The sequence below is a fragment of the Glarea lozoyensis genome (assembly GCF_000409485.1).
Source record: "Glarea lozoyensis ATCC 20868 chromosome Unknown GLAREA6, whole genome shotgun sequence".
NCBI lineage: Eukaryota > Fungi > Ascomycota > Leotiomycetes > Helotiales > Helotiaceae > Glarea > Glarea lozoyensis.
Window position 1 is genome coordinate 77,533 of NW_007361001.1, and position 14,560 is coordinate 92,092.

At 47.5% G+C, this 14,560-nt stretch overlaps 3 protein-coding genes across 3 annotated transcripts; 1 reads left to right on the top strand and 2 right to left on the bottom strand.

The window, feature by feature from the left end:
• Nucleotides 1-253: 253 nt before the first annotated feature.
• On the top strand, nucleotides 254-3,128 carry GLAREA_02318 (Protein kinase-like (PK-like); the record flags this gene model as incomplete). Its single annotated transcript, XM_008087404.1, has 3 exons — nucleotides 254-344; nucleotides 528-2,068; nucleotides 2,118-3,128. 3 exons carry the CDS (start codon nucleotides 254-256, stop codon nucleotides 3,126-3,128), a joined length of 2,643 nt encoding a protein of 880 aa, XP_008085595.1.
• A 1,138-nt stretch (nucleotides 3,129-4,266) lies between these two features.
• Nucleotides 4,267-6,742, bottom strand: GLAREA_02319 (Winged helix DNA-binding protein; the record flags this gene model as incomplete). Its single annotated transcript, XM_008087405.1, has 6 exons — nucleotides 4,267-4,806; nucleotides 4,862-6,164; nucleotides 6,211-6,345; nucleotides 6,394-6,534; nucleotides 6,636-6,672; nucleotides 6,724-6,742. The coding sequence occupies 6 exons, from the start codon at nucleotides 6,740-6,742 to the stop codon at nucleotides 4,267-4,269; spliced, it is 2,175 nt and encodes a 724-aa protein (XP_008085596.1).
• Nucleotides 6,743-7,806: 1,064 nt separating this feature from the next.
• On the bottom strand, nucleotides 7,807-10,537 carry GLAREA_02320 (uncharacterized protein; the record flags this gene model as incomplete). Its single annotated transcript, XM_008087406.1, has 3 exons — nucleotides 7,807-10,054; nucleotides 10,105-10,180; nucleotides 10,231-10,537. The coding sequence occupies 3 exons, from the start codon at nucleotides 10,535-10,537 to the stop codon at nucleotides 7,807-7,809; spliced, it is 2,631 nt and encodes an 876-aa protein (XP_008085597.1).
• Nucleotides 10,538-14,560: the final 4,023 nt, after the last annotated feature.

Genomic DNA, 14,560 nt, shown 5'->3' on the forward strand with positions numbered 1-14,560 from the left:
GGTTCGAATTATATACTTCAGACGAGAGAGCACTGTCGAGGCGTTGCGCACGTGGGCTGGGAAGATTGTCCTTTAGGAAATAGACAAAAGTGCTGTTGCTGTCTCTGCACAGGATAGCAATTGATTGCCTGGGCAGACGGACAGATAATTCTGCTTCTCAATACGTGTCTGCCCGAGACAACCCCGGAGCTGGGTAGAGCAAGAGGAAGTGAACCAGAGACTGGACGAGGAAAAACAAAAGATAGTTGTCAAAATGTCTTCAACAGAGGGAATACCATTGAGACCGGCGCTCAAGAATGAGGAGAGTGAGGATGGGAATATGAGTCCTAGAAGTGGTCCTAAAGGTAAGCCAATTCTACCTAGGGGAACATCTTCATTCACTTCTGTTTTGCAACATATATCGTGGTGCTTTAGTGCGGGGTCCAGATCGCATTCATCTACCAACGTGAAATCGATCTTTGCATCACCCGAATCACCCATACCTTTTCTCATACTGCAAACTGAGCCAACACACTAACGACAAACAGTCGTCTCAATTGCAGAAGGCGATCCAGAGCCCATCCCACCTCTCCCACCTCTCCCAGCCACAGAAGACGCCCGTGGCATCAAGCAATTCCCAGCAAACCTGTCCTCCAGAAGACTTAGTGGACGGGTCAACATGCTATCGAGCAATTCTTCGCGATTGAGTCTGGCGAGCCAGAGTAGTATTGACGATAGCGATGCGAACAAAGGCGGCGTGAACGGGAAAGATGAGGAGAAGGAGAAGAGACACCATCGCCTTCATGGATTACACAGGGAAGGACATGGATTGCATGTACATCATAGAGATCATGGACACAAAGGAGAGGACAAGCATCGTGATAAACTTTTGAGCGACGTGGTCGGCTGGCTCGAATCCGAGAAAGCGAAAAGAGCGGCGAAGAAATCGAAAGAGAGAGCGGGAGATGGTGATTCTGCGGCTGCGACCAGAGAAGGTGCCGGCGGTGGACCTTCCAGCTCGAGCGCTCGACCAAGAACATCGAGTATGGACTCTGATGCGTCTAACATTTCCTTGGACCGACTACAGAAGATTTTGGAGGATAATATGAGCTCTTTTGGCCTGGATAGTCTGCCGCTGGCAAGTCCGACTAGGAGACCGAGTACTCTTGGTAGAAGGAGGGGATCATTGAGGAGAGCTTACAGCTCGGATACGGAGTATCATGAGGGCGATGTGGTTGTTCCTTCTTGCGACGTTGTGCTGGATAATTCCAAGACGATGTCGTATTCAGGTGGAGGGGTAGCCGAGTCGAGCGACACAACTGTGACACTGAGCACTTCAAAGCGCGCGGAGAAGGAGAGGAAACATTGGTTACAGTTCAAGAGTGAGATTGTTAGGCTGGCACATACGCTTCGATTGAAAGGGTGGAGAAAGGTGGCTCTCGAGCGAGGAGGAGAAATCGAAGTTGAAAGGTTGAGCGGTGCTCTCACAAATGCTGTCTATGTTGTTTCGCCTCCACCAGGAATCTCACAGCCTCAGAACATCGAGAATGGATCTAAGGCGCATTCTTCGAAACCTCCACCAAAGCTTTTACTTCGAATCTACGGTCCACAAGTTGAACATCTTATCGATCGCGAGAATGAGCTTGAGATCTTGAAGAGATTATCGCGCAAGAGAATTGGCCCGAGAATGCTGGGGACGTTTAGAAACGGCAGATTCGAGGAGTACTTTAATGCCACAACGTTGAAATTCGAGGATCTAAGAGTCAAAGATACAAGCAAGCAAATTGCCAAGCGAATGAGAGAGTTGCATGAAGGTATTGATCTTCTAGAGCGCGAAAGAGAAGAAGGGCCGTTTGTTTGGAGGAACTGGGATAAATGGGTTGATAGATGCGAAGAAGTGATCACTTATCTAGACAGCGAAATCTTGAGTCAACGAAAGGGGAAAGAGGCATGGCGCGAACGAGGATTGATTTGTGGTGTTGGGTGGAAGGTATTCAAGGCTGCGGTTGATAAGTATAGGAAGTGGTTGGATGAGTATTATAAGAAGAAGGGAGGGGTAGAAAACCGTCTTGTGTTTGCTCATAATGATGTAAGTTGCTTTTTTTCCATTTTCAGATTTGTGCAACTGACTCTTTTAGACTCAATATGGCAACATCCTGCGTCTTATTCCACCACCAGCACCAACCCCTACCTCAGATGGAAGCTACCCACCACCATCCCCGCTCCTCCTACCCGCGAATCATCATAAACAACTTATAGTTATCGACTTTGAATATGCTTCCGCCAATACTCCTGGGTTAGAATTTGCCAACCACTTTACAGAATGGTGTTACAATTACCACGACCCAAAGCGACCTTGGGCATGCGAAACATCCCGCTACCCAACCCTAGAACAGCAACGTGATTTCATCCGTTCATACGTCAATCATCGCCCACAATTCAATCCTCGCGCCTCAGCAACCCCTAAACTCCTCCCCCTCGATGGCACCACATCCGCCATGCGCGGCGGCGTTAATGAATTCCTTCTTGACTCTCGCGCTCCCGGTGGCAGCAGCAACGGCTCAATCAAAAATGGCATAGACGAGACAGGATCCTCCTACCCACGTCCTCCCTCCAGCATTGGCAGCACCTCCTCCTTGAACCTCAGATCAGACGACACCAGCTACTACGCGGAAGAAGAACGCAAACGCGAAGCCGAGATCGAACGTCAAGTCACCGCCCTCCTAGAAGAAACACGTATCTGGCGTCTCGCCAACTCGGCTCAATGGGTTGCGTGGGGCATCGTGCAAGCCACCGTCCCAGAACTCGACAACAAAGACTCCGACCCGGGAAGTCCTGAGACGGTCACGGACACGAACGAACTCGTCGCCTCACCTGCGCCGTTGGCGGATCCGAGTCAGAAGAATAGTCTCGTCGCTGAGAAACGGCCAGAGGGTCTTCATGCCGAGGCGTTGAAGAATGGAGAGTCGGAGGAGAGGATCGAGAGTGAGCTTGAGGGCGGCGAGGAGGATGAGTTTGATTACCTGGCTTATGCGCAGCATCGGGCGCTTTTCTTTTGGGGGGATGTGGTTGCGTTGGGGTTGATGGATCGGGAAGAGTTGCCCGAGAGTTGTTTCGGGGAGGGGGGACCGGTTAGCGTTGAGTATTAGGTGGTGTATCGGTGAAGCGGTTTTTTCGATTGAGTTGGGGTGGATATATTAGTGGGGGGAGACTAGGACGGCTGAGGGGGGGTTTTAAATGTTTATTCTTTTTTTCATCTTTCTCGGGATTGGGTTAGAGGGTTGAAGTGATGGGGGGGAGATATACACCATAAGTTTTAGATCTGTCGAATTTCAATTTCTCCAAACCAGTCATCTCATTCTGGCAGGCAACCCCAAAAATCCTGCACAATCCATTCCAATAATCTCGGCATTAACCCTTTTCCCACCCACTACAAACCGCGAAGCCTTCAACGAAAATCCGGGTCTAGAGCTCGCTCAATAGGAGTCTCGACGCTAAAGCTCGTTTCGCATACCCAAGTTCATATCGACCAACGTATATCGTCCACATTCCCAAAACCCAAACCCCCGAAACCCTATAAATTATAAAAGAAATACACGTTTTACATCACACAACACCAAAACAATAGATGATCAATGGGGTTCTAGTCATACAAGACAAGATATACGCAAAAGAATCTCAAAAATCAGATATACAAACTAGATGAAGACAGTAGATATCAGTTTCCTTTATACCTACTATCCTTAGTACTATCATTCGACACCGACGTTTCGGGCCCGATGTTCGGGATGGTGGCGAGAGTGATTCAAGGGGCCGATAGCGTTATGGATGTGGATTACGGAGGGGTTGATTGTTAGGAACTCAGTTGACGTGTTTGGAATATCGATGGTAATTGGTGCTGAGCAGGGTAATTCCTTTTTGGTCTTGGGATTGAGGATGGGAGGTCCTTGGGATATGTATTGGTAACCGGATGTGCAGAAGGCTTCTAAAAAAGAATTTGATACTTTACGTAGCACGTTGAAATGATAAAACTACTTCTACATTCCCCCTTCTTCAAACGCCAGATATAGCAAATCACCCATCTAGCTAATTCTATTGTCCTTCTTTGATATCCCCAAGCAATATATATATGCAACCTCTATGTGGCAAAACGCATACCTTTACCACTATCCATCTGTTGAACAAAATCTTACACATCCATCCACATCAGACTTCTACAGCCATGTCATACCTCCACACACGATATCATTTTTGCAAATCCTCAAACATTCACAGAAACATAGCCTCTCAAACACTAACACCAACTCTAATCTCCCCACCCATCTCCTCTCTCCCCTGACTAACCCACACACTCCCCCTCGTAGCCAACGTAAGCACATGATAGAACGCCTGCGCAGCTACAACCTTCGAATGCATCTGAACCTCGAAAAGCTGTTCGAACGTCACAAATGGTTTCTCAGTCCCGATCCCCGCAAGCTCATCACCTGTTTTCTCATCAACACTATTCCGAACATACTCTAAGAAATTGTGACTTTCGTTGTCGAGAGCTTGACGAACCCATTGAGAGGTTCCGGCAGTTTGCGTGTCGACTGCTGCTGCCGGGCCGAAGAGCTCAAAGTCGTCGGGGTTGGGTGGATTGGAGACGGCGCGGGAGGAGCTGGGAAGACCGAAGTTTGGTTGAGAATGGCCGGATATGCTTTGGAAGTCGTCCTCGCGGCCGTAGAAAATCGTATCTTCGTCGTTGAGTAGGGAGAGGTGGTCAAGATTTCCTGGAAGATTGGAGCCACGACCGATGAGAGGGGATTGTGACATTGGTCTTCGGCCGCCCTAACAAATATAATTAGCATATGTGACGGTGTTATGTAGTTTGACAAGCACTTACCGAAAGCATTGAACCTGGCTTTCTAGAAGAAAGACCGCGCTGGTGCGAATGAACGGAAGCAGAAACATTCCACGGCATAGCTGAAGATGGGAAATCTGGGAGAGCAGACGGAGCATCTCTTCCCATCTCTACACCACTACTGCTACGACCTTCTTCTGGCATATCCTCGTCAAAATTGAGAAGCACTTCATCTTCATATCCACGACCAACTTCATCTTCTCCTCGAGCTCGCTTAGGGGAGTGGCTGTCTTGGTTAGGCTTCTCTGCCTCTCTGTTTCGCTTAAGAGAGCTAGGTACTGCCGTTCCAGTGATCTTAGCCTTAAGAACATCTCCAGCAAATGACTGAAGCGGGCTGAGTATAGAGAAAGATCCCAACCCATTCCCCACACCCATGATACCTGTACCAAACACAAGATGTTGAGCATTCTTTCTCGCTTGGAAAGCTGCTTTGTACACGTTGCTATGTTGTATTGAAGCAGCCATGGTTGCAAGATAATTGTCTTTAAACCTTCGCAAATCATTGTTTGTCAAGGCGAGTGTCGAGTCCACCAGATTCTTCTTCTTTTTTGTGATCCTTCTTCGCTTACTAGGAGCTTCGGCGCTTTCAAAGCTGGGGTCTTCAGAAGAGTGCTTTCCAGACGGATGATCAGACACGAGATCGGGTGTATTCATGTGTAGAGGTTGATCGTCTTGTTGTAAGCCTCCACTCATGAATGGACCTTCGTTATGTGCGCCTAATTGCGAGAATGGCTCTGCGTCTGGCAACTCCTCATCCCGTCCATATTGAATCCCGTAATCATCTCCGCCAAAATCCGGGACTTCAAAATTGCCAATTGCATGATCAGCTCGAACACGGTCACTAGCTGCAGAGCTACTCAATCGATTCCGTGCAGCCACGCCTTTATCAATCTGGCGGACATTAATCTCCGCAGGAGAGATGTCTCGTAAATTACCCTCATCATCGAATTCGAATGCGGCATCATCGTACAACAAGAGTTCTTCGTCATTTGTTCCACAGTCCTCACCAATGATTGGCTTGTGTGCAGAAGATAGAGCGAAAGGATCGTTGTTTGGTAGCTGATATGATAGCATGCTGTTACGACTTGATGATGGAAACTCAAGAGCCGCAACACTCATTGACGATACCGAGCTACCCCGCTCACGATCGATAGACATCATAGATTGTGATGACCGTTGGGAGCTTTTGTTGAAATTGGAGGCCAGAGATTCGAAATCTTGCAGCGGCGGGAGCTCAAGTTCGGGAAGGAAAGCAGGATCATCCAACACCATAATTTGATCGCGTCTGGGATATGTTAGTGATAGCGTTCATATACTGAAGATGTACTTACTTTGCGTTAGAAGCCGTTGAGTCAAGATTGCTAGTTTTGGACACCTTGAACAAAGTGCGAATGGTTGCTTGAGCAGCTTGAGCATCTTGTAGAACATAGTCGCACTGTTGAGAGTAGACTCGGACAACGCCATATCTAGACGCGTCAAAAATGCCATCGTGAAAGAGGGGGTTTGGTGCTTACAGGAGATTACTTTGAAGACGCAGGGCCATAGGTGCTTCCGGCTCGCTGATGGTACTGCATGCTTTTTTAAGGTTGACATCGCAGATTGCCTTTCGGGTCAATTTCTTCGTATTTGACTTAGAACCCAGAGTCGCGACCAGCCTAGAGAAGTTTAGTTGATATAAAAGAAGCTTTCATATAGACAATCAAGATGGCCTCGAACTTTTCTAGGCTCGATGCGTTGCTTGATGAAGAGGTCTTACCATATAGTTGCGATACCATACTTGCGATTTGTCAGAACTACAAAGCGTCAGTAGATTTCCCCTATAGAATGTCCACACGACAACTTACTCTCATGACTGTAGAACATGATGAACACCTATTGCACGCGTTGAAAAGCGGTTTTCAACGTTCAAAATAACTGGAAGCCCTCTAAAAGAATTGATGGAATAGAAAGAAGACTTTGAAATCACGAAAGTAATATAAACAAGTCGAATCCAGATGCGTTGACTCTGGGTACATAGGAACACGTCTCTCGAAGAACTCTTGGACGCGAAGAAGTACTAGATGGACGAGGACGTGACGCGTCGAGAAAGGTGAGGTCTTGATAGATGGCGAGGAGGAAAGAACCACGGCACGATCACGTGTACACCGTTTGTATGCGGCTTCCAGATCCCAGGTTTGCTGCCATGGATTCGGCGCTGATACAAGGATTGCCAGGTGTCGCTCATGCTAATATGTCATCTTTTGAAAGGCTCTCTTTCGGGGCCGGAGTCTTCGAAACGGTCATGACAGTGAGTTTGAACTGACCACAGCACCGCGTTGGAACATAAGCTTGGTCCCCCCGTAAAGGGAGGAGGAACTGACCTGAAGATAACCACAATGCTTGATATACCTCTAAACACCAAGCTAGGCCAGCATAACACTGACTGAGGAGTTCTTGATGCTCAGACACTCCAGGGAACCCGGATCATACATAGTAGCAGAAACACAAGACATGTTCCCAGATTGAGACGACTTACTTACCCCGAAAAGCGCGTTTGTCACAGTAAAAGAGATGGCTTTGTTAGAAGAATCTTATTGTTGAGAGCGTACTAACTACTCAATGCACAAAACTCAGTAGAAGCCGAAGCTTACAAGCAGTATGTACGAGCTGTTACCAGAACGCCATGCCATACCCTCCAAATGCTCCGTCAAAATAAGGAGGTGTCTCTAGTAATGTGACATGCCTCTATGCAATAATGTAATGTGAATACCAGTCTATGCCCAACACAAAACAGCGTAAGAGTAGCTGATAGGATGACATATGAAACGCCTATAAGCCGCACAGGAGGACGTTTCCGCGAACTTCTTGGGTGTAACGATCTTCTACCACCCACAAATTACCCCCTCCAGTCATAACTTCGTGAAATTTTTGGGTTTGCATTGCACAAGCTACCTGCCTTGAGGCGGGGAATTGGTAGCTTGACGAAGACTACTCTGCGAACGAACAGGTCGCATAAGAGGGGTCCTCGATACCGAATTGTTTGCCGTATGGTGAGCACTTGACACCCTTGGTGGTGTCTCGAGAGGCGAATCCCCCCTTCTCAACTCATCTGGATTGAAGTTCTGGAACTCCCTGGAACTCCAACTCGCACGGTGGACACGAGCACCATAAGGAACATTTCCATACACAGATCCATGGCTTCGTGTACTATTTGCAAGACTGTTGGCTCGGCTTGTTCGGTTGTTGAACGAGAATTGAGACACGGTTGGATGTTGGTCTTCCATATCTGGGACAAAGTCATCCACATCTTCGTCCTCGATCTTTGGCGCTCGGCGAACCGTTTTGACGCTAAAGTATGGTTCTTTAGGCTCCTCTGGTTCCGGTGGAGGTGGCGGTGGCAGACCAGTGGCTTTCTGCTCAAGATGACCAAAGTACTTGAGGCGAACGTTCGCAAGGCCCTTAGGTCTAAATTCCTCGCGGTTGCGCATGACCGACATGTAACTTGATATGAAGCCCAAAACCATCAAAATAAGAACACCAATGACCAAGAATCCCTGAATGACAATGATGATGACACCAATTACAGTAGTTGGAATTCGGGCAACTTTGAAGTTGGGTAAGAAAGCGATCGATAGTCCTGCAGTGGCAACTTTACTGATACCAAGCATCCAAACTGCGAGTGCGGTGTTTCGAGATCCTTCGAATGGATTGATTTTGACAATGACGGCAAAGGAAATCAGCTCCCAGGCGAATAAGCCAATAACCTGTGCCATTGGGCTGCCACGAGCACCACCAACGAAACAAGCTCGGACGAATTGATACACGACCCAGAAGGCAAAGAACCACCATCTTGAACGTCTGTAGCGAGCTGTGAGCCACCCAAAGCGTTTGCTGTAGTTTGTGTCATCGTGAACACTCTCTTTTTCAGCATCCCTTCCTAAAAAATTAAGACCGAATAGTGAACCTTCTGACCCACTCTTCGATCCGTCATCAGTGCTGGATGACTTGGCAGATCTGTACCATTTCGACTTCTTTTTACGTTGCGGTTGTTCAACCCGCGCTGGAGCGTTGTCCAATTTGCTGAATTTCGCTCGGTAGAAGCAGGCATAAGCAGAAACACCGAGTGTGCCTACGAAGAAGATCAGGAACACAATGGCGGCGATGGCGATGGGCCCAGCTTTTCCTCCGTAAGAAAATTGGTAGAGGCAGAGGGTCATGATCATGAAGAAGGCGATAAAGAGCGTTCGAAGGACGACAAGTCCAAGGAATCCGAGCCAATGACTTCTGAAAAGAGCGAGACGATCCTGTTTGATGAATTTGATGGCGCTCAAGCCCTCGAGAATCCACTTGAATGCGACCACAGCGCCGACAAGAATGGCAATCAAAATGAGCAGCCAGAGAAAGCCAACCATGAAAGCATCCGCCGCGGGAATATCGACCTGTGCAAGAGTCCCTGGAAATCCCGTCCAGTCTCCCGGTAATGGAAGACCAGGGGAAACGGGAACACCTGCCCAGTCGTACAGCTTAGCGTTTTCCGTTTCGTTAATCGCTCGCTTGTAGATGTGTGACGCAAGTTCTTCTCCTCTTTCCACGAGTGCTGAACCAGCTGTTCCGCTGATGGAGCGTCCGTAAATCTGCTGTGTTAAACCTCCACTGGTACTCAATGTGACAGATCCTGCTCCACCAACTTGACTGGAATTCCCAGATATGCCTGTAAAACCATTCAGTGATTTGATAATGCTATCCGTGTAGATCATCCCTGCCGACCAGGCGAAATTAGACCAGAAAGCGGGAAGAACGCTTGGGAAGCTGAGTGACAGTGCTCCAGAGAAGAATATTGAATGGAAAACTTCGAAGATAACTAATACGGAGAGGGAGTGAGCGTAGTGCGTTCGAATATGTGGAACGCTGACACCATAGATAGCCGTGAAGAAGGATGCTATGAGTGCAAAAAGTGTGAAAACACCAAGAGCGGACCCTACTGCGGCTGGATGTGAGAAACTGGCTCCGTTCCTCATGACAGCATTGAAGCATGCAATTTGCGTTTGTGAGGAATTTGAGAATAGTCGCAGAACGGCAGATCCTTCAAAGTCGGGAATTGCTAAAGCGATATTGGGAATAGCAGACACATCTTGCGTGGAAACAGGAATACTAGCCTGTCCAAAGATAGGGACACTGGCATTGAGGGGGCAAAGACTAGTAATGATTAGGATACTGGGTTTTCCAAGTTTCTGCATGAAGCTCACCTAGCAAAGTTTGCATTGCAAGGGTTCCAGAGGAAATCGAAACGGTCTTCTCCATAAGCTTGGACTGAGATGTGCACTATTGAGAGTCAGCCAAAACATTTGATGAAATGCGTAGAGAAAGCATACACATCAAGGATTGATTCAACAAGTTACTGGTTCCCGCCAAATTGAACAGCACCGTCATGTTATCGGCATAGTAGGCTGCGTCGAAAGACGTGATGTTCATCAAGCTGTTCCCTCCCATACAATCTCCAAAGTCTCCAGTAAACAGTGCTGGCGTACGGTCTACCAATAGTGTCTGAGTGACGCCGTCTGCATTGGTGCCAGATATCGTTCGCGTGTCCTGCGCTGCAACGGATGGTATTATGGTATTGATGATGGCGAGGCACGAGACCAAGGCCGTTGCCCAGGATGCGGAAGCAAATCGTGCCATTGTTGCGGAAATAATTATTATTTATGGTAATTCGAAGATAGGAAAGACTGAGGGATGGGCAGAGCCCTCGTATCGCGATTTTCGTGTCTCGATGCGACGGAGTGAGGTCACGAAATTGGGAAATCCCTCGTTGTTGTGACGATCGACTGAGTGGTGACGTGCCGAGTTGGGTGGTCGTTTCGAGCCTGCCCGGTCTCCAAAGGCACTCGTCTTCGTTGCTCCCTTTCACCGGTTTCGTCCCCGTTTATTGCAGCCAAAGCGACAATCCAGATGAGTACTCGTTGATGATCAATGACAGAATTTTCGACTCGAGATGTTTCGTCGGTTCGCGAGAGAGGTGTGTTCCTGAAGCTCCGGGGTCCGGCTCGTATTGTTGCTGTACCGCGCGGGAGCGTCGGAAATTCTTCACAGGCACAACCCTCAACACATGCTCCGTTAGATGGACGTGAAGAGAATTTCTGGTGCAGCGAAGGTAAGCTGATGTCGAAATGCGGTCTGTAAGACTGTAACACTACAGATGTCCTCCTCTGGTGGGCCGGGTCGCAAAGTCTCCGTAAACGAATGTTGGAGGGGAGGTCGTGGATGATAAAGGAAAGCAGGGCAGGATGGCCGGAGGGCAGATGTCGAAAAAAGTGGAGCGTCGTAATTGTATGCTGGCTTCGGTCGCACCAAGAGTTGATGGTGTGGTAGTTGGTGAGGGAGATTGCCGCCTTTGGTTAGCGGCGACCGTAGTGGGGGCCAATGGTGAGGCGTGATTGGGTTAGATCTTGGAAAGAGGCAGGAAAGCGCTACTATGTGTATATTAGTGCGAGCGTACATCTTGAGCTAGTTTGCATTGGGTACTAAACGATTTCCCGGCAATATTTCATCGATGATCTGCCCGTGGGCTTGGTCCCTGAATGATGCACGAAGAACATCATCACTTTTGATACACGCAACACTCATACAGACTCGAACAAGTTACACTACGGTACAACCAAGAAGGCTACTGAGAAGGCTACTCAGAAGTAGCTCAAATACTACTAAACCACAAGACTTGCCACCCAGTGCTGCTCCAGAGTTTAAGACGAGATATCAGACGTGGAAGCGGACGACTCGGGGAATGGTGCAGGTGCTGCCAGGGGCAATTGCTCCATTCATCCACGACTCATTATTCTCGCCAACGCATCCATTTTTGCCAAAGACAACCCACAGGACCATATCATATTAACAGTCCAAACAGCCAGACTTTTACATTCAAGTACTTCACCGCCATGATTGAAAGGACTTGTAAAAAAACGTGTTACTTCGTAACTTTCTTGTCTTCGCTTAGTCGGATTGCCACGCTATACCAGAAATATCTCTTGCATGCATACACAGGAAGTGTGACTTCTTCCGTGTCACCTATTTCGTACCATCCTCATCTCGCAGCTACCATTTTGAGCATCAAAGTACAATATTGGACAGGCACACCAATGCACACTCTTAACATGTCGCCAGATTTCACTCAAGCCCGTTTGAACCCATCTCCCGAAGTCTTAAAATTTCAATGCACTCTTCCCATTAATCAGTACAAAAGCCTCAAGTGCAAGCAGGTTCTTCATGCTCAGGTGTACATGTGGCTCATCTTCCGCTTCCTACCTGGATATGCGGAATGGCGTGAAGCCAACCATCCACCAGATCCAGCCAGCCAAGTCCACCACACGGTGCTTTCCAGCCACATCGATGAGCTGTTCCCAGCTTTTGGGCATCCGAAGCTGCCGTGTTGATGGTCATGCAGCGGGAGCGCAATCCCACGGCGCCCGGCATCCTGCGCATTTTGGTGGGATGACGGATGACGATGCATGGTCCTCAAACCTGGAGAAAGGTGAGCGTTTTCTATCAGCCGACTACATCTCAGAGATATGATCGTATGCTTCTTCGCCAAAGAGAAGGGTTTCAACTACTTATTCTCACCGACTCATGAATAACTAGGCAACTGCCAATCTCCAGCCTCTAGCCAAAAAAAATTTAATTACACCTAGCAATATCTGAGATACAGTTCAGTAACAGAATTCCAAGCAACAAAATTCATGGCGGTGTCCAACGTCCTCAACGGCAAGAGCCAGTCCAGTCTAGTCCCCCACACCAACTCATCCATGACGACGGTTCGCGTGAATAGCTTCTGCGGAGGTTGGACGACTCGAATGTGCTCATGACATGCGACGATGCGCTATCGAAAATTAGCTTGTACCTAAGAAATTAGGAGATACGACGAGTTCGTATTTTTGTTACAGACGTCGAATTAGAGTCTGGAATAGGATTGTAACTCGATCCGATGCGCAGGTGAGATCATCCCGCTCTGTTGGTCAGATTCCAAGTGCGTTTCACAAGTCCGTGTCTAGATTGAAGTTCTGACGGTTGGATTTTCAAAATATTTTTTATAGTGAGTTGATATATGAGGTATGTTATTTCACTTGTCTACTTGATGTCATGAAGGCTTGTGCTTTTCCAAGTTGGAGACGGTTTGTCTTAGAAGTTATCTTTTATCTATCAAAGTCTCAATATTGAAATGCCTAATTTGTGAGAATACGTGACAAAGAGATGAAAGTCTCAATTCTCTATACCATGCGCGTCACTACTAGTATCAAATGCTTTACCTTCACACTATCCGAACACTCATACACAGCAGCTTACAGCTATTTGCTGTTCTAATGAACACTCGTTGCACTCTTCATGTCATCCTTCATGTTTATTAATATCTTTCCTCATTAGGGTGTTTGACTGCTTTTCAGAGCGAAAACTCATTATGGATTTCGAGAGTACAGCAATGTAAAAGTCTTTTGGCACTTTTTGCGCCCAGCGTAAGTATTTCAGCACTCTACTTCTCTTGTGAATCGACTCGGGAACAAAGCAGTTTACGGCTATCATGGGTGTGCAATATGCAGAGATACCCCAGGCCTGTTGGTGTTGGATCACGTGCCTCATATGGGGAAACTCGGTGTATCATTTTGGGACATAGGTGAGAACAGGAAACATCTTGTCTTTCACTTACGTAGAAATAGCCAACAGTCAAAAAGACATTTCTGAGCAAGAGTTAGGCCATGGTTACTCCCGTCGCTCCATTTAAGATGCAAAGGCGGCAGAACTATGATCGCAGCAATCTGTCAAACATCGAGCACGAGAAGTTTTCCACTTAGCTGGACACTACCTTGGAGCTTTCGCGTCGACATCGACTACAAAGATATTCCAGAGAACTATCGGCTGTTTCTTCGTAAGTCATTTACTTCTTGTTAGTATTCAGTCAAAGAGCTTACCATTTCCTCAAAAGCTATGCCAAATCTACTCAGCGACACGTGATGTGTATATACTTCAATTCTTCGATAAAAGAAACACCATCTCATTTCATGGATTTAGCTTTATCAATCGCTACAGCAATACGGTTCTAGTTGAGATTGAAAGTCCAGGGAATACTGCTTTCTCTTCGTGTTCTCGGACTATGGCTCCTCCCTGATCTTGATGGGAAGTTGCCATATCACTCAGGTCAGCAAAGATGCGTCTCCTCAATGTCGAGACCCGACAACTTGAAGAGTTCTTTCACCTCCGTGATCCACCATCATACGCCATACTATCACACACTTGGGGGGATGCAGAAGTCATCTTTCAAGATATGAAAAACGGCACATCTGAGAAACATCCAGGCTACAGCAAAATCGATTATGCCTGCTTGCAAGCAGTCAAGGATGGTTATCACTACGTCTGGATCGATACTTGCTGTATTGATAAAAGTTCCAGCGCCGAACTTTCTGAAGCTATCAATTCCATGTTTCGCTGGTATGCGCAATCCAGGATCTGCTATGCCTTCCTACCAGACGTCGACAACCTCGATGATGAGTTCTTAGATTTCGTCAAGGACGCACACTTTGAACACGACGAGCTTGATTCTTTCTATTCCTCCCAATTCTTCAAAAGTAGATGGTTTACTCGAGGCTGGACACTGCAAGAGCTGCTGGCGCCTCGCAAGATCAACTTCTACGGCTCTAGCTGGAAATATCTAGGCAACAA